The sequence below is a fragment of the Leopardus geoffroyi genome, chromosome B2 (genome assembly GCF_018350155.1).
Source record: "Leopardus geoffroyi isolate Oge1 chromosome B2, O.geoffroyi_Oge1_pat1.0, whole genome shotgun sequence".
NCBI classification, from domain to species: Eukaryota; Metazoa; Chordata; class Mammalia; order Carnivora; family Felidae; genus Leopardus; species Leopardus geoffroyi.
Genome location: NC_059332.1, coordinates 56,009,565 through 56,036,357, shown reverse-complemented (window position 1 = coordinate 56,036,357; position 26,793 = coordinate 56,009,565). Strand labels below are relative to the sequence as shown.

General features: G+C 36.1%; 1 protein-coding gene and 1 long non-coding RNA gene across 19 annotated transcripts in view; one reads left to right on the top strand and one right to left on the bottom strand.

Annotated features, from left to right (window-relative positions):
- Positions 1–26,793, top strand: part of KHDRBS2 (KH RNA binding domain containing, signal transduction associated 2) — a 631,853-nt gene that overhangs the window by 546,819 nt on the left and 58,241 nt on the right. For 11 of the 18 annotated variants that reach the window (XR_006717294.1, XR_006717299.1, XR_006717300.1 and 8 more), the window contains exon 8: positions 20,774–20,832. The exons of 6 other annotated variants lie outside the window; for them this stretch is intronic. Coding sequence is in view for 4 of the 12 variants with exons in the window: in XM_045498647.1 (XP_045354603.1) it covers positions 20,774–20,832 (59 nt within the window). In the remaining 8 variants the exon portion in view is untranslated. Of the gene's footprint in view, positions 1–20,773; positions 20,833–24,232; positions 24,314–26,793 lie in introns of all 18 variants that reach the window. One more of the 18 variants, XM_045498650.1, reaches the window with a different exon arrangement.
- LOC123608557 lies at positions 6,255–17,349 on the bottom strand. Its single transcript, XR_006717304.1, has 3 exons — positions 15,879–17,349; positions 8,411–8,540; positions 6,255–6,910 (listed from the first exon to the last, which is right to left on the bottom strand). It is a non-coding gene; the product is annotated as an uncharacterized LOC123608557 (long non-coding RNA).

The following is a 26,793-nucleotide window of genomic DNA, read 5'->3' as shown; positions in this document are numbered from 1 at the left end:
AGTATTGCAGTTTCCAGGGGAACTCAATTATTGAAGTCTTTGGATTAAGACAAGTTACATCCTGTGATTAACAACTTTAATTGGACTAAATATTAAATTCTGTCCATGTTCTCAAACCCCATTTTTTATGTACTCCTCAAAGTCATTAACATTTTCAGAGATCAATCTTCTGAAATTATGTAAATTCATAAGGTTTTACCAACCAATTGACTTTTCTCAATGCCCAAATTTTCAGCAAGAATCTATACCAAACCAAAGCCATAGATGTAGGAAAAAAATTTATTGGCATGCACTTAAGCTCAAATAGTAATATTGCAAATGAAAATCAAAAGACCAATTTTGATCATGGATTCTAAGGGCAATTTAATTTGGGAGTGAAATGTTAAGAAACTATAATTTTCCAGTGTAAATCTTTTTTTTTTTTTTTAGATAGTCGAGCTTTTTTTTTATTGTTTCATTTCTACATTTAATTCTGAATTAAAAAATTGTTTATTTGTTTTGGTTTAGTATTTATAGTCCTTCTGAAGTGATAGCAATATAGTTCGTTTTGCTTGAATATTACATCTACCCTTTGCACCTGGGATGGAACTATATATTTTCTTTACAGGTGCTTAAACCCTAATTGGAATATTTCCCTTTATTCTATTTTTTTAAGTTAAATTCAATTTAGTTAACATATAGTGTAGTATTGGTTTCAGGAGTAGAATTTAGTAATTCATCACTTACACAGAACACCCAGTGCTCGTCCCAACAAGTGCCCTCTTTAATGTACATCACCCATGTAGCCCATCCCCCCACCCACTTCCTCTCCAGCAACCCTCAGTTTGTTCTCTGTATTTAAGAGTCTCTTATGGCTTGCCCCCCTCTCTGTTTTTATCTTATTTTATTTTTCCTTCCCTTCCCCTATGTTCATCTGTTTTGTTTCTTAAATTCCACATATGAGTGAAATCAAATTGTCTTTCTCTGATTCACTTTTGCTTAGTATAATACGCTTTAGTTCCATCCACATTGTTGCAAATGTCAAGATTTCATTCTTTTCGATTGCTGAGTAATATTCCATTGTATATATACACAACACATCTTCTTTATCCATTCATCCATCGATGGACATTTGGGCTCTTTCCATACTTTAGCTATTGTTGATAGCGCTGCTATAAACATTGGGGTGCATGTGTCCCTTCGAAACAGCATACCTGTGTCCCTTGGATAAATACCTAGTAGTGCAATTGCTGGGTCATAGGGTAGTTCTATTTTTAATTTTTTGAGGAACCTCCATACTGTTTTTCGGAGTGGCTGCACCAGTTTGCATTCCCACCAGCAATGCAAAAGAGATCCTCTTTCTCCGCATCCTCGCCAACATCTGTTATTGCCTGAGTTGTTAATGTTAGCCATTCTGACAGGTGTGAGGTAGTATCTCATTGTGGTTTTGATTTGTATTTCCCTGATGGTGAGTGATGTTGAGTATCTTTTCGTGCGTCTGTTAGCCATCTGGATGTCTTCTTTGGAAAAGTGTCTATTTACATCTTCTGCCCATTTCTTCACTGGATTCTTTGTTTTTTGGGTGTTCAGTTTGATAAGTTCTTCATAGATTTGGGATACTAACCCTTTATCCTGTATGTCATTTGCCAATATCTTTGCCCATTCTGTCAGTTGCCTTTTAGCCAGTTGCTGTCAGCCAAGGTCAAAGAGGTTGCTACAGTTTTCTTCACTAGGATTTTGATGGTTTCCTGTCTTACATTTCCTGTCTTTCATCCATGTTGAATTTATTTTTGTGTATGGTGTAAGAAAGTGGTCCAAGTTAATGAACTTCTGCATGCCACTGTCCAGTTTTCCCAACACCATTTGCTGCAGAGACTGTCTTTTTTCCTTTGTAAATCTTTAACTTCAGATTTGTATAATAGGCAAAATATCAAAATGGAAGACTTTGCTTTCCTTAATTCATGAATCAGGTGAGGAATTCACTAGGAAAAGAATCTTATTTTCTGTAAATTCCAAGTGACTGTGCTAGGAGAGCAAATATACATCTCTTTCTGATATTTAAGTTCTCAAAGTTTTCTAGAATGAAGACCCTTTTTTGAATACCTGTATTGGTCAGGGTCCACACAGTAGAGGGGGAAATTACTCTTAAATTAGGATAATTTGAGAAAAGTTTAATAAGAGAACTATTTTCAATAGCAGAGTATAGGGAAACCACAAGAGACAATACGATGCCCTGGCACTAGTATCCTTGGGGCAAGGTGTTTGTCACCAAAATTTGTTTTGAGAGGAAACGGAGAATACTATTTGGAGAGGCCTCCTGACAGGAACTCAGACTTCTGATTCAGAATGGTAGCTCTGGTCATCCCACAAAGAGAAAAGTTCAGGGAGTTAACGCCCTGACCTCACTTTCCTCCCTCCTTCCAGTCTCCTACTCTTGGTCTTATTGGTTGAATACATTAGGAGGCAGAAGACAAGAAACCTAGTATATGGAGTTGCTGTTAGTCATCCCCAGAGTACAGAGCAGGCTGGAGGGAAGAATGGAAGTGGGTAGGCAAAGGGAAGAGAGCCAGCACAGCATACAAAAATTGTATCATACGCTCAACAACTAATAATTGTACATATTAATGTCAGTTGCTTGAAGATGTAAATAATGACTTGAATCATTATGGAAACAGTAATGCTTTTAAATGAATTCGTATTTTATTAATGAGAAAGCATCTACATACTTAAAAAAAAAAGTCAGAATACACAGTGACCATACAAATGTACATTTGGTGAACCAATGGGTTCTCGGACTCCTTCGCATAATTTCTTGGCTCCTCAAGGGTCAGAGCCCACACAATGGGAACCAGTGCTGTGTTGTTCAGAGACTACTTGAAACTAATGATTCATAATAACTAACATTACTTTTGGCCTAGCCGTTGTGTTAATTGTTTAGGCCAATTTGTCTCATTTAATCCTTGCAGTAACATTTGAGGCAGAAAGAACTGAAGCTTAAAAATGTCAAGTGATTTTCCCAAGTTCATTCAGGTAGTAAATGTTGGATTCAAAATCACATCTTCTAGCTCTAGACGCCTTATACATAAAGACTAATAGTGTCTGAAAATACTAAATCAATTCATTGAGTCAACAGATTTTGTTATTACCTGAACAAGCCACAGAGAATATGCATTTAATATAATAAAAATGTAGTCAGTCATTTGCATGCTTTTCAAAAGGTTCTGACAAAAGGATAATTTCAAGCAAGAAAAACCATGTGTTTAGGCTGTAAATTTAATGCGATCCCTGTATTTGATACTAAGAGTCTATGGAAGCCCTTCTAATGAAAATTTAAGTGTAAGTCACTGCAGTTATCCAGTAATTTAATAAAAGTTATCATATTAAGTATATAACAGCTTTTCCTATTCATTTAAGTGGTACTATTCACTATAAAATGACTCACCCTCATTTTGTAATTCAATTCTCCTATGTTTCAAACTATAGTCAATGATGAGATTGAATTTACAAAAGGTTATTGGATTTGAGATATTTTCCCAGTTATTCTACAAGTTAGTTGTATTTTCATGCCATCTACAGACCTCTGCATGCATGAACAGTGGATTGGCTACTGCTTGGATTTACTTCAACAAAGTGAGAATCCAGCTATTGATACACACTATTTTTTTTTTTTTTTTTTGTCCTCATCTGGAATACTTATTTTAGGCATCTAGGATACTTGCTGTTGATTTTAAGGAAGAATGTGTTTTCGCAAATTATCCATTTATTGCATTTGTTGATTTTTTATTACTATAAGATTAATTTTGATAACTACTTCTCTAAATAGTCAATTTGTATTTAAAATATAAAGGGCAATAAAGGGCACCTGGGTGGCTCAGTTGGTTGAGTGTCCGACTTAGGCTCAGGTCACAATCTCACAGTCTGTGAGTTCGAGCCCCGTGTTGGGCTCCGTGCTGACAGCTCAGAGCCTGAAGCCTGCTTCGGATTCTGTGTCTCCTCTCCATGACCCCCCCCCTCTTGCACTCTGCCCCTCTCTCTCACTGTCTCCCACAAACATGAATAAGCATAAAAAAATTTTTTTAATACGCGATATCTTTTGCAAGACTTTAATAAGAAAAGCTAGAAAACTATTTTCCCTAGTCATTTGAATGATGAGTCTCCCAAGAAAACTTAAGGAAGTGTCCCATTTAGTAACTGAAACCTGTTTAATCATTTACTGAGACGATGATATGTCAGCATGTCAGTCATTTCTTCTCAGCAGATTACTTTATAAATGGAGACACACCTCAACTAGAAACAGGAAAGTATTAGGCAAACCATCTGCAGTGAGAGCTTTGGAAAAGGGAGCTGTTAGATCATCGTAGACTCTTGAAGAACCTGATGTGTTGCAAAAAGTCTAGTATTAAGGCCAGTTAAAGAGCCTAAGATGAAATTCTGACTTCAATAGTAATTAAAGATACTTAGCTCCACCAAAAGAAAAAAAAACATATTTAGGGGCGCCTGGGTGGCTCAGTTGGTTAAACATCCAACTTTGGCTCAGATCATGATCTCACCATTCATGAGTTCAAGCCTCACATGGGTCTTGCTGCTATCAGCACAAAGCCCACTTTGGGTTCTCTGTTCCCCTCTCTCCCTGCCCCTCCCCCACTTGCTCTCTCTCTCTCTCTCTCTCCCAGAAATAAACATTTTTTAAAAAATAAAAACATATTTAACAGGTAGTTATCAACATATTTAGGGGTCGCAAATGCTCACAAATGTATATAATTGTCAAGGTGCAACAATAAGGAGTGGTGGAGACTGGCAAACTGGAAAGTGCATGCTCTGTTGAAGGCAACTATCTTCTGTTCAAGTTTAGGATATCATGGCCATATAGTTCATGTAGAGTAAAGGGTACAGGGGTGTTAGATGTTTTTCCCCATGAAATCCTGTTTTCCAGTTACTGTTGCTACATAACAAACCATCCAAAAGCCAAGTGATATAAAATAACCATCTTTACCATGCTCTCTTATAATTGAGGATTTTGTATATCAGGAATTCTAACAAGGCACAGCAGGGTGTCCTGTTTCTTCTCCCCTACATCTGGAGCCTCTCAGCAAGAAGGCTCAAAAGGTAAGGATAACTCAATGGCTGGGATATGGAATCATCTGGAGATTCTTCTCTCATCTGTCTGGCAGCTGATGCTGGATATTAGCTGATACCTAAATTGCGACCACTGCTTAGAATGCTCATGTAGTATTCCACATTGCTTAGCTTCCTCACAGCATGGCAGCTTAAAGCGCCAGATTTGAGTACTCCACAGAACAGAACAGAAGCTGCATTGTCTTTCATGACTTAGCGTCATTCTGTCAAGTCCATCCAGATTCAAGAGAAAGGATATGAGACCTCACCAGTCACTGGGGAATGGGAATGGTTCAAGGATAGAAAATGATGTTGTGTCCATTTTTGGAAAATGGAACTTGCCACATCAGTTTTTCAGTGCAATGCCCTGATGTTTTAAATGTTGGCAACTAATTTTTGAAAGTTAAACACTATAGAGACTAAAGCAAATATAACTGTGGGTAGCCAGGTCATTGTTTTCTAAATTCTGTTCTACACAAAATAAACAAGATAGAGAAGTCAGTATCCAGAAAATGCTTCCAAGGGCACAGTAATAAAAGAGTCCTTCAAAATGGTTATTTGGGGACACCTAGGTGGCTCAGTCGGTTGAGCAACTGATTTCAGCTCAGGTCATGATCTCACAGTCTGTGGGTTTGAGCCCCACATCAGGCTCTGTGCTGACAGCTTAGAGCCTGGAGCCTGCTCCAGATTCTGTGTCTCCCCCTCTCTCTCTGCCCTTCTACTGCTCACACTCTCTCTCTGTCTCTGTCTCTCTCTCTCTTTCAAAAATAAATAAACATATTTTTTTTAAATGGCTATTTGAGGGCACTATATGGTCCATGAAGGATGTCCTAAAGTCCAGGAGTAGACTCTTTGGAGACAATTAGTGAAGAAGACAGACATGCAAATAAACATGTAGCATGTGATAAGTACTTATGCTAGAAAGAGGTGCCAGAGGATATGAGAGAACATAGGAAGCCATCAAGTAGACAGTTACAAGAAAGTACCAGAAGCTTCTTTTTTTTTTTTTTTTTGAGGGAGGGAGGGAGAGAGAGAGCGTATACAAGTGGGGGAGAGGGGAAGAGGGAGAGAGAGAATCTTAAGCAGGCTCCGCGCTCTGTGTGGAGCCAGATGTGGGGCTCAATCCCATGACCCTGGGATCATGATCTGAGCCAAAATCAAGAGTTGGACGCTCAACCAACCGAGTCCCCCAAACACCCCCAGAAGTTTTCTTAAAAAGAACTGATGCCAAGCTGTGATTTAACTGGGTAAATAAAATTTAGCCAGACAAAGGTATGTACAAAGACAAAGATATGAGAATATAATTAATTACTAAAGAACTACATGTCCTTCAGGTGACCTAGGATACTCAAGAATGGTAGAGCATTTAGCCGAAATGATAGGAAAGGAACAGGAAAGCTTAGATATAGCACTCAGATGTACAAAAAGAATGATTTTTGGATAGAGTTTGAGGTTGTCATCATATCTAACAGTTGGCAAAACCAAATTCATCTTTGGTGACGGTTATGATCATCCTTTTTTTGCGTCAGCCAGATTTGGTCATTTGAGCTCAGCAAGTTCTCTATTAGTTGCTGTTCCATCCTTTTTCTAAATGATCTTCCTGTGCTTTCATTGCTGTCTTTTGTTTTTCAATCAGTTTGCACTTAAATTAACCAAAAAAACAAAAACCAAACAAACAACAACAACAACAACAACAACAACAACAACAAAACGGTCTTACTTTATTGCACTAGAACACTGGTAATGAGAGAAGGGAGGTATTTTTCTTGAAACACCCATGGTCAAGATGAAAAATATGGACTTTGTGATCTTGAAACTGTAGAGTAGGGGAGAGAAAAAAAAACATACAGGACACTTTAGATCCCTGGAGAACCTCAGAAAAGGAAACAATTTATCTCAGATGCATGTGGAATAGAGCCAAAATAAGATACATATATTAGTAATTCCCCATAATTAGATTCCCCTTTATAATCTCAACACCTTATTTTACTGTTTCATTAAAGCTGTTTATAGAGCTATTTTCTAGGGGCTAGAAGGAGAACAGTGAACTATATGGTATATGTAAGTACAGGTATATATAACTATTCCATAGTTAAAATACTGTGGACTAGATGTTTCATATTCAGAACTAATTATATTTTATAAAGGTAGTACAACACATAAATTATATGTTGCATCTGGGCCAAAAATATATATTCATCTCATTGTATTGAAATAAATGAGTGACTATAGTAGGCAGGACATAAATAGCTATAAATAGCTAAAATCATTTTAGATAAGAATTTTGTTGCCTAATGATTTCAACATTCAGTTGAAGAAAAATTGGGAGTTCAGAGTTTTCGTATTTAGAATTCAAGTGCTATAAGTAATTGTGAATTAGTATTATATAATATTCAGTAAGACCAAATTATAGATGTGTGAAAAAAGCAAGAGAGGCATGTGAAGGGCTAGTTAGGAAACACTTGGCCATTTCTAAAATAATACAGAGCAGCTGCTATATGCAGAGGCCTATACTGAATATTTCATAACATTATCACATGAGGTAGACAGCTTAATCCTCAGATCACAAAGAAACTGGGTTTCCAATGTTTACCTTGCCCAGGCCTAGACAAGGTTCAAACTGATTTGTGTACAATTCCAAAGACTGGGTACTTTGTACTAATACCATAGTGCTCACACCTCAGCTTATTAGGAAACTCTTAAACTGAAGTAATATCTTCTCCCCTGTAATCTCCATTTATATATATTGACCAGTAATCAGCTTGTGAAGCTACACATAATAAATCATTTTGGTCCACATACCAGCCTTTATGAAGATAATGTCCCTCTATCAATATCCAGAATGTGATAGAATGCATTCTTGGCTATGATTCCGCACCCTACCTAAGTTCACACCCTTTGCTCTGTGATTTTTCAGTGTCTCTCATAAAAGAGGCAGAGTGTTTGCCTCCTCATTATCCTGTATCTTGCTTTGACTAATGGAATAATGTCACATCTGAGCCTACACATTAAGAGGACTATGCATTTCCCACTTGCTCTCTTGCTGTTGCCAGAATAACTTCTCTAGATAGCTATTAGGCCCTTAGTCTTGGCTCCAGAATGAAATGGGGAGTCTGCACCTCAAGGAGTCCAATCCCAGTTCTATCCAAGCTTGAAACAGAGCCCCCAGTGATCCCAGCCTCTGGGAAACCTCTAGCCAAACAAAAACACACGACCTAAACAATTGTCTCTTAGTGCATGATATTAATGTTTTGTAATTGTTTGTTAAGCTACATTATTGTACCAGTAACATGTAGTATCCAAGGTCAGTACTCACATAGAATGGTTTTCCTCAACTGTTGTCTCCGGTTGACTCCAAGTATGGAGTCCAATGACTCCAGTTGTCCAAGTATCCATCCTGAGGTGTGGCACAGTGATCTCAATACGTTACATCAGAGGAGAATTGCCTGGTGCAAAGCAGTGACATGATTACATCCTGTATAATAATGCTTCTTATTTTAAAGCACTTCAACATCATCTGACCATTGTCATATCATTGGGTTTTATTGAATTTGTTTTCAACTGAAAACCTAGGTTCTTCCTAAATGAACTTCTGTCAAGCCAGTTCTCACACCATGCTGCATCATTGCAATTCATTTTTTTTAACCTAAACGCAGAAGTGTACATCTCTGTGACATTTCACCTTGTTGTTGAGTCCTTCTATTGTTGATTTTGAACTACTTTTTTGAATATTCATTCTGAAAGTCAGAATATTAGCTATATTTCTTAGCACATCTTATATTTCTTTATCAAGTACTTTTCAAAAAAAATTTTTTAGAAAGACAGAGTACCAAGGACATATTTCAGTAGCAACCTTTAAATTGACATTGACCACTAATTAAAATTCTGCTTGAATAGTTGTAAACATAGCCACAAATCTACATGGCTGTACTGTCAGGCAGCATACAAACTATTCACAAAGAAATTATGTAGTATTTTAAAACTATTCATTTACTCAACAAGCATTCATTGAATGTCACTATTTTGCACCTATATATTCAAAACAAAAAAGGCATAGCCCGGTTGTTGATTTATACACAATTGGTGCAGTTTGTTTTTTGGGTTTTTTTTTGTCTTTTGTTTGTTTTATTTTATTTTATTTTAATTTTATTTTTTACAAAATATGATCCTGGACTTCTGCATGAGAAACACCTGCAAATGAAATTGCAGATCTTGGGGTCTTGCGTCTTTGTGATGCTTATGCACACTAGGTATTGAGAGTGCTTGAGCTAAAGGAAGAGACAGAATTTAAAGAAAATCCTCATTCAATGAGAGCTGCTCTACATGAAGATGTCAGCAAGGCAAATGGGAAGGGGTAACACCTTGCCTGGGAGGCCAGGTAATGCTTTAATAAGCCAACCATTGAGCTAGACCCCAAGAGGATGATGGATACCTTCTTTAGTGAAGAAGTAGAGGAAGTTCATCTAGATTGAAGGATACCATGGTCAGGGGAATGGGGTGATGAAATGATTCATGATTTTGGGAGACATTCTACCATGTCAGGGTGTAGGGTTTGGGAACAGGGGAGTGATAAGGAAAAGGCTAGATAGGTCATTAAAATGTGGATACAAAAGGGACTTGTATGCCATACTAAAGAATTACCACTCACAGTCTGGGATTAGAGAAAAGGGAAACATGAAAATACACAATTACAATTCAGTTCACAGCATGCCACAAGGATGGTGCACAGAGACACAGCCTCACCTGACTTTAGTTAAATATTGAGAGTTTCTGGAAGAATGTGGCTTTGTTTCCTCACATAAAGAAAGACTTGTCAAAACAGAATCATTGTTATTAATTTATATACTTTCCCCAGACTTTGTTTTATTTATTTAAATTTCCAAACTCTGGTACATGAAAATAATCCTTTAATAAGTAAAAAGTGGTTCTGGAACATTATGCAATAGAGGTGAGATTCCATTTCCAATTTGAATGGGGAAGAATATAAATCACCATTAACACATAGCCATAGTGCAGTTTGCACCAATGAATTCAGTCTCAAAGTCAACTAGAATAGAGTACTGAAATAATTAGAAATTATACTGATGTTTACAGAGCTGAAATCTTACTGATATTCATGAATTATGATTCAGCCAAAAAACTAATGTGTATACAGTTGGAATTATGTCCATTTCAAACTAGGGTTCAATAACTTCTATGTATTTGTACCAAAAGCATGTAACAGCTCATTTAATAATGTCATGTATCACTGAGCCTAATTAATCAGTCACTTGAAGGTCTTATTTATAGAAAATAATTGCTATGTTCTAATGATAATTCCATGCAAAAAAACCCCAGAAGATTAATGTTTTTGTTATAAAATTGCTCACCCTTCATTTATGTAATAAAGGGTCAAAGTAAGCAAAAAATACAAGCTGAATTGGAAAAAAATGATTAAAGAGAGTCTATAAAAATAGACCATTTTCAGAAATGTATGTGTAGTGTTGAATCCAGAAAGCAAAAGTATATCTAAATGTATTTCTCTCTCTCATTTGGAGCATGAGGTTGTACTCTCAAAATACCCATTTTCTATAAAGTAGATCATTGCAAAGCTGATCATAATTCTACACTAGATGCCTTATATGGACCATCTATCTTGATCATTAATCTATGAGCAGAACAAATATGTCACTTCCCTCATGAATAATCAGCCTATATTTCATCCTGTGAACATTAAATACCATCAACTGAAACTTAAGAGGGCATGTATGGTTATTTCATGTTTCAGAGTATTTCAAGAAGATGAAATCTCTATCAGCATTGCAACCTTTATGAATATGAAAAAGGGGAACTTTATGTCTGTGCCTTTATTGATTGGACAATTACCCATTATTAATATTTACTAAGTGCCTGATATGTACCAGGCACTTATCATGGGGCTGTCTCAGGTTATCTCATTAATACTTGAGGTAAATATTATTATTGCCATATGAAAGGTGAAGAAACTGGAGTTCAGAGAGATTAAATGATTTGTCCAAGATGACACAGTCAATGAAAATGGAAAATAACAGCTTTCAGTGTTCAGTTCAAATACTTTTTTTTCTGTATTCTGTGTATCATTTCTATAAGAAATACTGATTTTCCTCCAAATGGATCCAAGAATGGATTGTGGACTTTTTCTGTCTCATAACAAGTTACCTTTGAGTGAGAGATTTATATCTTTGACTTTCTTAAAATAAATTGTCCAGGATAACTGCGAAGGGTTGTGTTCTCTCTCTCTCCCTCCCTCCCTCTCTCTCTCTCCCTCCCTCCCTCCCTCTCTCCTTCCCTCCCTCCCTCTCTCCATCCATCCATCCATCCATGCTCAATGTATTTGGTTTACTAGTTAATCTTGCAAGGCACAAATTTATATTCTATTTATAAACAAATACGGCCACTCTATAACACAATACTTTTCTGTGTAACACTATTGGTTGGATTGAATGAATGAATGAAATCAATGAATGAATTTCAAAAAATATTTTAAACTATTCAAATTTGATGGAATTCCAAAGATACTTTAGAAATACATATGTATCTAAAGCATTGATCTTCTCCCTTGTTAGAACTCTGTGAAAGCCAACATTTCCATGCTGACATTTGAGCATGAAAAAAAGGTATTTGCATTTTAGTTGAAACATGTACACATTTAAAAAGTAATGTATTTCATATAATATTTTGTAGCACACACACACAAAATTATCAACATATTTTCAATGTTTAAGAGTTTCATTTATTTAAAATTTTTTTGATTTATTTATGCATTAGGAATGTATAAGTTATGCAGTTAAGTTTAAGTGTTTCATGTGGTTTATTTTTATACCAAGTTTTTATTACTAATAATTTCAACGATAGTGAATTCTCAAAAGAGAACATGATCATATATGTGAGCACTGATTTCTAGTATAATAGTTAACTTGTATGTTTCAATTCTCCAGTTGCCCTCAAAATAAAGGCCAATTTCTAAATGGAAAATTCTTGAATGGAAAACAAAATGTATAAAAAATGAACACATAAGGGTGGTTAAGTAATTTAAGCTATATATTTTTCATATTTAAACCTCTTATTAATTACAGTGGTATTAGTATTTGTGATTTTAATCTAAAAACATGAGATTAAGAATTTTAAACTATACATAGGTGGATTCACTCATAATTAGCAGTGATAGTATGTTTTCCTTCCTATGTTTTTCCTGTATAACTGGATGTATCGTAGTTGTGTTTTATATCTATCTGTTTTAATAATTCAGAATATTTCATTTCTAAGCCCTTGAAATTAATTGGTAGCAGCCCAATAAATATTATGAGTCTTCATTTCTATCTGCTCGTAGCATTAATCATGGCAGTGCATTCAGAGGCCACCATTCATTTGTACAAATTAGTTACCAAATTCAAGTACATTTGGTTGCTTTTCAAAATGTATCAGTGTGTTGCAATCATAATCTACATACTAGGTTTACAGGTTTGTAAGTAGTACTTTCATGGAGCTTTATGAAACTTAACAGAAGGCTTTAATCATCATGTAAGTAGATATAAAAATAAAGAGCTACCTATTCGAAATTTGAGGGTGGGATCTGGGCTGAAAACTTAACCTTTACTTGACAAATATTTCTGGAAATACAGCATAAATGCACAACATAACAAGGCTTCAGCGAAAATGCTTAGGAGAGCAGTTTTTCCCCCACATTTTCACAACCTAATAAGCCACAGTGTTCCCCAATGCATTGCTAAGAGAATGAGTACAAGATCCAATCCCTTTAGCCAGTGCCCCATATTTTTTAAAAATGTTTTTATTTATTGTTGAGAGGGAGGGAGAGAGAGAGAGAGAATGAATGAATGAATGAATGAATGAATATGTAAGCAGGGAGGGGTAGAGAGGGGGAGACACAGAATTTGAAGCAGGCTCTAGGCTCTGAGCTGTCAGCACAGAGCCTGGGGCTCAAACCCAAACCCAGGAACCATGAGATCATGACCTGAGCCAAAGTCCGATGCTCAAATGACTGAGCCACCCATGTGCCCCAGGAGAGCAGTTTCTTTAAGAGTAAAAATTTTAAGAGTACTTAAGGGCTAAAAATAGGTAGTGATAAGTCTCTCATATTAATACATTAATCAAACCCCTCTATCTCTTCTCCTAAAATATCATTTTACATATTTAAAAAAATATTTTTAATTTTTTTTTTTATCTTTGAGAGAGACAGAGACAGTGTGAGTCGGGGAGGGGCAGAGAGAGCCGGAGACAGAATCTGAAGCAGGCTCCAGGCTCTGCGCTGTCAGCTGTCTGACGCTTAACTGAAAACCACCCAAGTGCCCCTAAAACATTATTTTATATATTTATTTTTATTCAATTTGGAAAATAATTAATAAAGCTTTAGTTAAAACTCATCCTCATCTATCTGTCCTACTTCATAGACACAGATCTTACTCCAGAATCAAGAAAAGATTGAACTGAAAGACAACATAGCATAAACTAAACGCAACTAAAACTTATAAATGTGGAAGCTTTAATCTTTGGAGGACCACAAAAAGCAATGGTGTATTTGTAACGTGTTTAATGATCTCTGGTAATTTTTATATCCTACCAAAGTAAACAGCTGGAAAATTAAGCAATGTGTGGATTTTTAATAAACTGCCTCCCCTATTTTTTTTCCCACTTATACCAGTCTAACTGGTTTGATGATATGAACACATCTTCTAGAGCAGAGCTCTCACTTATATTACTGCCAGTATCTCTATTTGTAACAAGTGAATGTCCAGCACATTTCCTTTATGAGCTTGGTTAGTCTCGGTAGCTCCTGAACTAGCCTGATCCACCATCAGTGTGGTTTCTCCCACCACACAAACACGGACACCAACTGCTAGATTGTGAAGCACCATAGAAATGTGTTATTATGTCACAGGTGGGTGCACTAAGAACTTGCTTGGAAAAATAGTTTGATTGTGGTGATGATACTATTTGGTTTTCTAGAAACTGCATTTTATCCTAATGTTGTCTATTGTGCTCACTGCCACTTGATTAACTGTCTTAGTAAACTGCTAACATAGTCTATTTAGGGTAAAATGCTCCTCTGTCCACCAAAAAAGAACTGGAATTTTCCATACCTGATTTTCTTTCTCGTTTTACAATTGATCATTAATAAATTAATCTGATCTCTTTCCTACCTCTTTTACTTCACTTCCTTATATATTGGAAGTCTACAGTCTTGATATCAAAAGGCCAAAATGTTGTGCACAATTTTACTAATAATTACATATTGTTTAATAAGTCATTTTAGCTAACATGTTATATCTTGATTTTATATACGTCCCCATTCCTAGGAAAGTTATATATGCTATAACCACCACAGTAATTAAGTTCCAAACCACCAATAATTGTCATTTTAATGAACACTTCCACAATTGTCGCAATGTGTTTAGATACCTTGAGAGCTAAATTTTCTAAAATATAAGGTGGAATAACAGTGAACTGAAAATTAAATAACCAGGTTGTGTTTAAACTGAATTTGTTTGTTCACTTTATTCACATTTCAACATTATTAAGAACATGTAAACGAAACAAATGTAATGAAATGATAGTTTCTGAAATAATGAAAAGTATAGAGCCAACACTACAGTCTACTTTCTCTAGCTAAATCATGTATGATTTTAAAGTTCAAAAATAATATAACAATATAAAAATCACAGATGCATTGGTGAGTTACAATATTTTTAAGCTGTCAATCTGAATTTCATTCATATCAGGAAATAAATTTTTTTCACTGCTCCCATTACTGTCACTATAACTAGATATTCCTTCTGAAGCATACACAAAGTTTTACAAAGATATTTATAGCAAGATATACTAAGATTATTCATGTTCAAACACAGTCATGTCTTCTTTGAATTCTATTTATTCATTCAACAAATGTTTACTGGATGCCTGTTTATCTTCAAGGGACTGCTTTAATTGCCACCATATTATTTTGGATATGGGGCATAGCTTCCTTAGTAAGGAGATCCACAATTCAGTGGCCTAAACAAGAAAAAAAGTTTATCTCCCTCACATATAACAGACATGCACAAGTAGGTGCGCTCTGCTTCATGGCGCCATTCAGGGATCTAGGCTACTGGAATGTCATCAGTCTTAGTTTGGCTGCTATGACACAATACCATACATGGGGTGGCTTATAAAAAGAAATTTATTTCCTAAAGTCCTGGAGGCTGTAAGTCCCAAATCAAGGTGCCAGCATGGTTGGGTTTGAGTGAGAACTCTATTCAAGGTTGTAGACTTCTGTCTTCTTCTTGTATCCTCACATGGTAAAGAAAGAAAGAGCATGAGAGCTCTTTGGGATCCCCTTTTCAAGGGCATAATCTCACTCAGAAGGGCTCCACTCTCATGATCTAATTACTTCCCAAAAGTTCCACATCCTAACACTATCACATGGGGGGGTTAAGATTTCAACATACAAATTTGGGGAGACAAAAAGATTTGGTTCACTCCACCATCATTAACACAGTTTTCCAAAATAGTTCCAAGTCATTCACATTTCCAATCAGTTACATAAAGTTGAAACGAAGTAGAGGACAAAGGAATTTACTTTTATGCAGATCATTAAAACATTTTTACACATCACTCTACATCTATGCTAGGAAATATAATTCTGAGATAGTCTTCCTTACACAAAAGACAAATGGACTTGGAAGGGATAACTAGAAGTCTTCTCTGTCCAACCCTCTAGCTATGCACATACAAGTGAATACACTTCTTCTCATTAAAACAAAGATACCTACCTACTACCCAAGAGAGAAAATCCAAGTTCAATTCCAATTACTGCAGCCAGCTCAAAATCCAGAAACTATGGAAAATATACAAAACATTAGGTTTTGATATGGTTCTTTGAGGTCTAACAACCTATAAAATGATGAGCAGATTATCTTTGCCACTCTCAACTTTCTTCCCCATACATAATACCCAATATAAAGTGGTGGAAAAGGAACAGAATCACCACAATAGAAACTTTCATTGGGAAACACTGAAGGCTCCATAGGCAATAACAATTATAAAATCTGCCAAGTAGACATTAAAAGACACCTAAGCAACCACGCTGAAGTAAGTTTTTTGGGTAGTGCATCTGGCAACCTTGTGGGTTTTTTCGTGTTTGTTTTTGTTTTTTTTGTTTGTTTGTTTTTTTCTGGAGATTATACCAGATTTACTAGAAGGTTCTTCTTTATCCTAATGGATAAATGGTCTTAATCCATAGCCGCATCTGTATTGAGTCAAGTATAGTGTGCCCTCGTTGGGGACTTCATAATTTTTACAGCCAGCATGCTTGTACATGTTCAGGAACCTGAGGAATGTTCTAAGGATCATACGTGGCAGTGAAGTCTAATGGGAAGGGGTGAGGGCATTTTTGAGCAACCCTCATCTCTTCTTTCTGTCATACAGAAACAGCTGACTTCTCTAATCCTGCCAAACCACAAGTTTCTGAACACTCTTTCATTTTAAATTATAGAACTCACACATAAATCAGGCAGAAATAACTTCTCTTAGCAAAGTTCTTCACTTCTGTTTCTTCTGGAAAAATGGCCCATTCTTATTTAAGCTCATGACTTTTGTAAACCTTTCTAAAAACAGCAGGATTAAGAACATTTGGGCTTTGTTCAGCTTTTTCCTGTAGTGTCAAAATATATGCAGACCTATATTCAGCCTACTGTTCCAAGTTCACAGGCAATGGCATAACAAGGCCTATTAGCTTTCTACCCTACTATAATTTTTCTCCTTGCACTCTCCACTCTCCCACTAAGCTAATGCCCAGTATTTGGGGATTTTAATGGCAGTTCTACACTTCTCCATACTCATTTCTTTGACCAATTGTTGTGACAGAGAGATTCAAAGTTCAGTGGCTCAAACAAGATAAAAACCATTTTTCCCCCACAACAATCCCTAAGGTAGGCAGTGGTTTAGACTAAGTCTGCTCCAACATGATCATTTAGAGACAGAAGTTCCTCTCATGTTGCCACCCATGACTTCTTAAAGCACTGTCTTTATTTGCATGGTAACTGCCAGATCATTACTTTGAGTGCCTTCTACCAACTAAGGAGATGACTGCACAAGTCCAAGATGAGCTTGTCATTGAATTGGAAATAACCTCAGGGTTGCCACTCTGACTTATGTGTACACCCTGTGCTTCCTGACTTAGTCACAAGGACACATCTAGTTGTAAGGATAGGTGAGGGATGTATTTATTCGCAGTGCAGCCATTTGTCCATGCAAATGTTTTCTGAGGGAAGAAATGAGAAGTAATGTTTAGACAAGCAAAGGTATGGACTCTGACAGAGACCACTATGCTTATTATCTGTTATTTTGCATTATCCATTATTTTACAAATATCTGATATGTTCCACATTCCCTTTTTTAGAGTAGCTAAAAGTTAAAACTCCCTCTTGTTGTGGATGTATCATTTAGGACAGACAATAACTGTAGTTTCTTTGTCATGGTCTCTCTCTTTTTCCCATCCCTTACCTTCATCAATTAAAATTGAAACTGAGGGGGCGCCTGGGTGGCTCAGTCAGTTAAGCATCTGACTCTTGATTTCAGCTCAGGTCATGATCATAGTTGTGAGATGGGGCCCCATGTCAGGTTCTGTGCTGAGCATGGAGCCTGCTTAGGATTCTCTCTCTCCCTCTCTCTCTGTCCCTCCACCACTAACTCTCTCTCTCTCTTGCTCTCTCTCTCTCAAAATAATAAGTAAATATTAAAAAATTCAAATTGAAATCCAATGAGAAACATAATAATGCCACTAGACAGAGTTTGGAGCTAGTGGTCTTCATACAGCACTTTGCGAAACATAGGTTTTTTTCAAGGAAACATGATTGATTGTGACAAAGGGAAAGAGAAGCTGCTGTCGATGCCCTCATTTTCTCTTCATCCATATAAATGGGAATGCTGCCTGTTAAATCATATTCTCATGACTTCCATCTCTTAATCATCAAGGAAATCAATGTAACATCTCTCAGAAATTTGCGACACATGCATGAGGGTTCTCAATGAGGCTGTATCACCCCTTTTAAGCTAAGTATGTGAAAGAAGAGAGAAACATCCAGCCACTAGCCAATGGCCTTAGACCAAGGGTGGGAAGAAACACATACTACCATACATTTTTTTCTAGATAATTTGTGTATAGATATTCTGGGCAATGAAGGCTGCACTCAGTAATCTCTTTTTCCCAACTACTTTGTACTAAAACTGAGTAAGTGAATTCTCAGTTGCCTCCCTAATTTCTCTCTCTCATTTTCACCTCTAATACATAGACTTGTATTTTCTTTTTTGCTTCTCTTTCCTTATTATCAATGAAATCTAAAGTATTTAATATAACGAGACCTACGAGATTGCCTTGAGGGATAATGACAACCACAACATTTTAGGCCTATCTCTCCTTTCAACCTAACCCTTTGGTATCTGTGGCCCACCCTCAGCCGTTATATAATTTGGTATTTGATCTTAAGCCATTTTCTTGCCACACTTCATCACTGGGCCAGTGGCCCATAGATTTAATAAAATTCTTAGAGGAGACTGGAACTCCAAAGTTAAAATCTCTGCTTTTTATTGAACACTTGGGGAAGAGGATTATTTTATGTATGGAGGTGTTGCTTCCTAGGTAAACATAAATGAGGATCTGAATATTCCAAGGTAGAGTAAAACCTTGGTTTGTGAGCATAATTAGTTCTGATAATATGCTTGTAATCCAAAGCACTTGGTTTCAAAGCAAATTTCCCCATATGAAATAATGGAAACTCAGATGATTCATTCCAAAACCCAAAAATATTCATATAAAAATGATAATACTGTAATATAATACAAAATAATAAGGAAAATAAAAAATATAAGGAAAAATAAATTAACCTGTACTTACTTTGGAAAACCTTCGTGGCTGGTGTGAGGGAGATGAGAGAGAAGATTATTGTAGGACAACTTTCACTATCACTAACAGAATCACTGCTATCTATTGGCTCAATGGATCTTTTTCTGCATGAGGGCCATTGTATCTGCTCACACGGATGTTGACTATAGTATAGTATTAATAAACTTTTGTCATATCCTGTATTTAATGTAGCTGGTAATAAGGCAGCAGAGGAAAGGGTCTTTATTTGCAGGCAGCCTGACCTAGAATGAAGCAAAGCATTCCTAAGCTTACTCTTATATGGAAAAGCAAAGGGCTGCCCATAGGTGCTTTGAAGTGACAAAAAAATCCACTAGTGTCATTTCTGGGCACCTTCCAGTGTTCTGAAAAATCACTGATTTCTGCCAAACACCATGGCCTGAGACTGAGCATCTGAATAGAGGAGACAATCACCCATAATTCCACAGCAGGAGAAGAACAACTGCCTCAGTTGTGATCATGTGACATTGGCAACACATAATACTCATATTGCAAGACATCGCTCATTTATCAAGTTAAAATTTATTAGAAATGTTTGCTTGTCTGGTGGAACGCTCGCAGAACAAGTTACTTGCAGTCCAAGGTTTTACTGTACTTAAAGGAATTAGTAATCTTGACATTATTTATTAATTTATCTTATATAATATTTAAAATTATAAATGAAGATTCAAGCAGAGGATGTAAAATGAAGGAGCTTTTTTGAGGGGAAATATCATATATCATAAATTATAAATGTAAATATAAATATAAATGTGAATATATTAATATAGTAATTTATTCTGAGGACATCTCAGAAGTAACTAAAATGGCTAAAGGAACAGTAAATGGCCAACTGTTTTAAATGGTGCTAATGTAAAATGAGGACCATGTCTTGACCACTGGATTTGAAAATGTCAGGATATTGACAAGAGCTGTTTCAGTGGAGAAAACAGCCTGATTGGAATATCTTCAGAAGCATGTGGAAAGCAGTGAAGAGAGTGAACAGTTGCCTCTTTTCAAGAAATTTTTCTGTAAAGGGACAGAGAAAGGGCAAGTCACTAGAAGAAGATGTAGGGGTGAGGGAGGACTTTTTTGGGAATGAGAGATATATGAAATGCTTGGATGCTAGTGAGAATGGTACCCTAAAGGGGGAAGTACCACTGCAGGACAAAGTGATGACAACTGTAGTGGGGGAAGCCTGTTAGTAACTTGAGTAAGAAATGAAGGAAGGACACCTTCTTGTCAGTTATTGAAACACAGAAACATGTAGCAAAATATTAAGTAAAAATAAACAGCTTATATATTTGAGAAGTTCATGGACATGCCGTTGAAGGGCTAGAGGGGGGCATAAATATAATTTCAGTGTTTGGAAGTAAAGATGAAATTGATGCTTAAGGTAACAGCATTAAAAGCCACATACAGTTGACCAGATTGTCATCTTGTATAGCATAGCACTTTTTCTTGGAAATAGACCTTTATAACTTTCCTCTTGACAAATTTTGAAGTATGATACTTGTGTTTTAAGGAAAATTTGATTTATAAAATTGGAGGTTAGAGATAAAAAAGTTCTGAGGTGGCATGAGAAAATCATAGCACTCCTTGTTAGTAACCTGTATGTCTTACAGAGTATTTTTTAGGATTGTGTTTTATGCTAGAGGTTCTTGGGATATTACTTTAGCACACATTTTGCTTTCAAATTCCATATGAGTTTCTGGGTTGATTCCCCCTTATTACAGTAGCATTGATTGCTGTCTAAATCTGTTGCAGTGTGCCTGAATACTATGACTACGGTCATGGAGTAAGTGAGGATGCCTATGACAGCTACGGTAAGACGTTTTCTTTACTAAAACTGTGAAATCAGAACATCCATCAGTCACTGACAACTCAGAAATTACTTCTATCTTTCTACCCCAAGTTTTTACAGAAGTCCAGACTAAATTGATTTATGTAATTCCAGGGTGAGATCTGACGTCCAACAGCCAGTCCCAGAAAACTGGACAGATCAATTTTGATCAAAATTTCAAAAGCAATTAATCACAATCATAGATCGTTTTCAACAGCAACAGTGAGCATTTTGAATAGTGTCTTACATGTTCTACTGTGCCCATTGTCTGACTCGTTGATTTGACAACAATGCTGTGTCTTTCCTGCTGTCACAAAGATCATCAGGGCAATATACAGTTAAAATATTTTACAACTTTTAAGGGCAGAAAATGTGGCTTTCAAGTTATTTTTTTATAGCGTGCATAGGCATAGTTCTTAAAAGTGCCACATAATGCTTGGCATGAGAATTAATCAAACAGCATGTCAGTCTATAAAAATTATTAATTTCAAAAAATACACCATTTAATTAAAATACTTAAAGTTAATTGTAATTCAATTCAGTAAGATTTATTGAGTATCTGTGACATATCAATATAGTATATCACTTTTCAAACGTAGTTTTTCATCCCTTAAAATCTATATGCAGTATCACCAGTTAACCACCTTGAAAACACTCATGTAATTTTTTCAGCCCCCAATTTTTATTGAAATAATACCAAGGCCTCTCCATTTCTCTTTATGGGGAGCAGTAAAAGAGATCATGAATGTTGCCTCTGTGTTGGGGCTCCACATTATGAAGGTTGCGGTGCTCCATAAAGATGCGGAAGGGAAGGTCCAGAGCTCAGGGGGAAAGGAGGAAGTGCACCCTCCTTGGAACTAGAGTTACCAAATAGACTCAATTCTCTAAGGCAATCATGAGGCCAAGCTCAGAAATAGTAGAAAAATAAAGCACCCCCACAATGATTGCCATTCATAAGCTGATTACATACATATATTTTATCATTTATTTTTTCATAAGTTGAACTATTAAGTGTTTTGAGCTCCATTTTATAATGAGGAAACGGAACAACAGAGGTTAAGCCGATATGAGAGTACAGCCGTGAGGCTCGACTTCGGTTTTTATATTCTCATCGGTGGTTGGAACGCTATTAATTGCTGCTACCACACATGAAGTACCTACCTATTATGTCTCTGTACTGAGCAATTTATAACGAGGATTAGAGATAACAGAAATAATCCTCATTCAACCTTATATGTATATCTATATAATCTAATCCCCATTAGACACATACAGGGTACACACTCCTGTTGCCATCTGCATTTGACAAATAAATAAGGGACTAAGGCTCAGAGCAGTAAGCAACTTGCCTGAGTTAAACAATTAGCAAATGACAGAGCAAGAATGTGAATTCAAGTGTGTCTGATTTTGTTGTTGGGAAGTGGGGGGCAGAGTTCAGTCGACCTAGTGAGAAAGAACAGGATCTGCTACTTTAAACCTGACTTTGTTTTAAAGGAAGGGAATTGAGCTCAGTGAGATTTCTCTAAATCCTTCCAGCTGTTCTCCCACTAATCTAAGGTTGTCTACAGTATTTTACAGGAAAATAGTCTAAAATGAGCACTAGGCTCACTCTCTCTCAGATTCCAGCTTCTCCAGCACCAAATGAACCTAATCTCCCTGCTGTGAGAGACAGGCATATTCTCCAAAATAACTTAAACACATTTTCAGAAATTATTTCACAGAAAAAATAAGTGATAGACAAGTTTGCACAGGTCTGGCTCAGTTGGTACAGCATTCGCTTAGTTCAACAGAGCAATAAGTCAGTCTGCATTGTTCCAAGCATATTCTTAATCAAATAGGATTCAAGCCATATGCCTTGTATAATTAGTTACTAAGGATGATAGATGAATAAGATACAGCATGGGCCTTTCTTTAATTCATTCAACTTTGTGCATATAGGTATCACCAGGCTGTAGGAACATGATGTTGTACACAATAGACATTTTCCTTCCTCAGTTCCTACTGTTTACTGTTGAGAAACAGATGGGTACATATAAAAACTCGTGCCATATTGGGGTGCCTGGGTGCCTTGTTCGGTCAAGCATCTGACTCGATCTCATTTTAGGTCATGATCTCACAGTTCATGGGATCAAGCCCCACACTGGGCTCTGTGCTGACAGCACAGAGTCTCTTGGGATTCTCTCTCTCCCTCTGCCCCTCCCTGCTTGTGTGAGCTCTCTCTCTTTAAATAACTAAATAAACTTAAAGAAATAATGCACCAGATTATAAACCATATGATACAAGAGAACGTCAGAGAACATTATTTATGTAACAAATATTTATTTAGTGGCTAACACGTGTAAGCCATTGTTCTCAATTCTGGAGATACTGTAGTGAACAATCTCTTCACACTTACATTATTATTTATAAATCACTTTTTTAAAAAATGGAATCTTCATTGCAAAATGCAGTCATTGCTTTTTATACTTAGCACAACAATTTGAAGAAAATCACACCTATGAGCTTTATTTTATGGAATTACATGTAGTAAAATCAATGGCAGGGATGAATCTGACGGTGTAGTTGGGTAATAGGAGATGGGTTTTCTCTTTCTCAGTTTTTTACATTTTAAAATGTTACCACCATGTAAGGTAGTAGAGAAAAGGTGTGAACACAAACTATTGCTTCTCAGATCTTATAAGGGACACGAAGGGGGCCATGGTCAGGAGAGTGGGGCTCACCTCTGTAACCTATAGGCCTTACATGATTCTTTCTTGGTTATTTGATTCTTCTGCAGCAAAGTCTCAAGACAACCCCTTTTATTTTAAAAGCTACACCTACCCAAAAGCACTAAATTTCATCCTGGGTCAAATTACAATTTACCAATAACCAATTCTCAGCACATAGAAACAGTTGATAAATTATTTTTTAATGAAGTAATGAAGAAAAGGCAGAAAAGGATTTGACTGGACAGAGTAAGAAAGTTATTAAGTAGGAATTTTTACATAGTAACCTAACCTATTTTATTAACTAAAATGTCAGCTAAATTGACCATATTCTTAGCATTTGAAGATTACGTATATACATGTGCCTAAAAACAGACTGATGTTTAGGGCCATGACTTTTTCTTTGACCACTAGGATCTGTTGCCATATTGTGACATTATTGAGCAAGCATTAATTCAAGAATAAACTTCACATTCAAGGTGTTTTTATTCTTTGCTTGAAAATGTTGGTATGTCAACACTCTATGCATTCTAATTTAGGAAGTGCTTCTTGATTTTCATGTCAGAAGGATAATTGTTCAGGAGAGAGTTTAGTTATTTATTGAGGTCAGAAGTGATATCCCAGGGGCTGAAGCAGAGAAATCTAGCTAATATGTTGCAACCTTCTTTCCTGGTGTAGATCTCATAGAAAATGATATGTGTGCAGTGCAGTGGAACTGAAGGAGGAGCTGCTCACAAGCCAGGATTCAAGCTGTCCAAGGTCCATTCCACAACCCCATAACCCTCTCAGCTCACTACAACCTATCTCTGGTACACATTAGGCCACAGAAGGGGGATCAGAGACTGAACAAAAGCAATTCTGTTTTAAATGATGCACATGTAAAATTGATTTTATTTTTCTAGATTTTGTGGGTTTTTTTTTTTTTGCCACAGGTGTTCAGAAATCTAAGCAGATACGTAGGTCTGATTAACCTAACAATAAGTTATTTTTTTTCTTATTCTAAAAGTAATACACTTCCACTATAGAAAGTTAGTTTTGAAGAAGACAGAAATTTTTCAAACCATCCTGAATTACACTACTATATTCATTCTTTACTTTTTGTTATATATTTTGCCAGTTTTTTAATCCATCATGATACACATTTAAAAAGAGAACACAAAATAGGATACTTAATAAAAATTCTTTTAAGATTTTCCTATCATTAAATAGTTTGTTTTCAGTTCTGAATCATTACAATTATACCTTGACAAAATGCACAATGTAATATACTTTCACATGCAGTATCAGAATTAACCACTACTATGATCAGTTGAAAATGATCCTGCTTTTGTATAACCAGGAAATAAATACTTGCAGTCTACCCATATTATTACTATCTCATATAGTAATGAGATTTAAATTTTGAGAATTCACAATATGCTCATATATTCTATAGACAATAGTAAAAGGGCCAAGTCAAAAGCTGAGAAATAGTAAGCGCTCAGCATCATAATCTTAAAGTCTAATTAATAAATTAACATGCATTATATACATCCAGATTTTAGTGTTAGCTTATTACACAAAGGGAGCTTCAAGTACAAGTTTCTTCCTGATAGGTTGCTTATCCTATCATATCCAAATGGGCAGATGATAAAATTTAAATATGCATGTGGAACAGTTATTTGAGGACCTATTCATCTCAAATACAGATTGGTTGATGTTTTTTCATTAATTTTCCATTCCTTACATATTAACTCATATCCATTTATAGCTGACCTTTAATGAGTTGTGCACAGTCTTAAATCAGTAACACTTAAACCTTGCATCTCCACTGATTTGTTCAATTCCTTTCTGAATTAGTAATTTCTCTTTGTTACAGTTTGATTGTATCATTGGTACAGATATTAAATCTCAATGGGAAGTCTGTATTTTTTATAAACTAAATAGCCCCGCTTCTCACTTTCCTGGCAACACTGCAGATTTGAACTGTAAGTGAGGAGGCTCAGAATCAGTTGCCTCTCCTGCTCAAGTTGGTGGAAAGACCTGTGCGGCTAACAGCTTTGGGAAAGGAGGAAGGAATGTTCTTCAGGATAATTGGATCCTGCATTCAAAAGACTCACAGATGGAGTCTCTCATTTAGGATTCCTTTAGAAATGACTTGAAATAAACCACTGGAAGTAAAAATCCAATCATTCAGTGTGATGCTTCACTCTGAATCTTCATAAATTGTGTGTATCACCAGATTAAAATTGTATTTGCCTCTTTCAGGCCCATAATTCATGTTGAAGTGGCAAATATGTTCACTTCAGAGAAAAACATACATCCTTTTGGACTTCATCACAGATTATTTAAGATATTTGCATACAATTTAATATTACCGATTAAACTCTTCTGGTAACACTATAAATATAAAATTTTAAATATTAAATCTTTTCAATATTAGTACTAAATTACAACATATATTATTTATTATATTTAATACTTAATGTTTCATGTGTGTTAAACATTTCATTGATCTTTAATTAAATTAATATTTAAATATTAGGTTTCTGATAACTTGAATTTACTTTGGATCACAAATATTTGATTTACAGGAATCCAAATCAGTTTCTTCATTTTAAAAATATTTCCTAACTTATCAGAGTCATTATAATTGTTTTGGTTAAGTCTGAATAGTTCATAATTCAATAAGGGTGCATTTTAAATATAGTGCATAGATTAGCTTGGCTAAACAATATTTCACATAGGAAACATTCTCTAAATTCTCTCTGAGACTGACAGCTAAGAATGGACGGCAAGATTCTCTTCTCAGAGAAAAGAACTGTTTATTAAAATGTGTTTACGGGGCGCCTGGGTGGCGCAGTCGGTTAAGCGTCCGACCTCAGCCAGGTCACGATCTCGCGGTCCGTGAGTTCGAGCCCCGCGTCAGGCTCTGGGCTGATGGCTCAGAGCCTGGAGCCTGTTTCCGATTCTGTGTCTCCCTCTCTCTCTGCCCCTCCCCCGTTCATGCTCTGTCTCTCTCTGTCCCAAAAATAAAATAAACGTTAAAAAAAAAATATTTTAAAATGTATTTAATGTATGAACTGAAGAGCTAATTATGCATCCATTCTTTAGTGGCATTTAAGATGACAGCTGTGTGGAAGCAAGGAGGATAATATTAATACACTGTCTTGAAATGAATGAAAGCAAAAAGAATTTTGTGCTATATTCTAGGGTATTTGAGTGCCTCACTTCAAGACGACTGCAGAACACAAAACCCA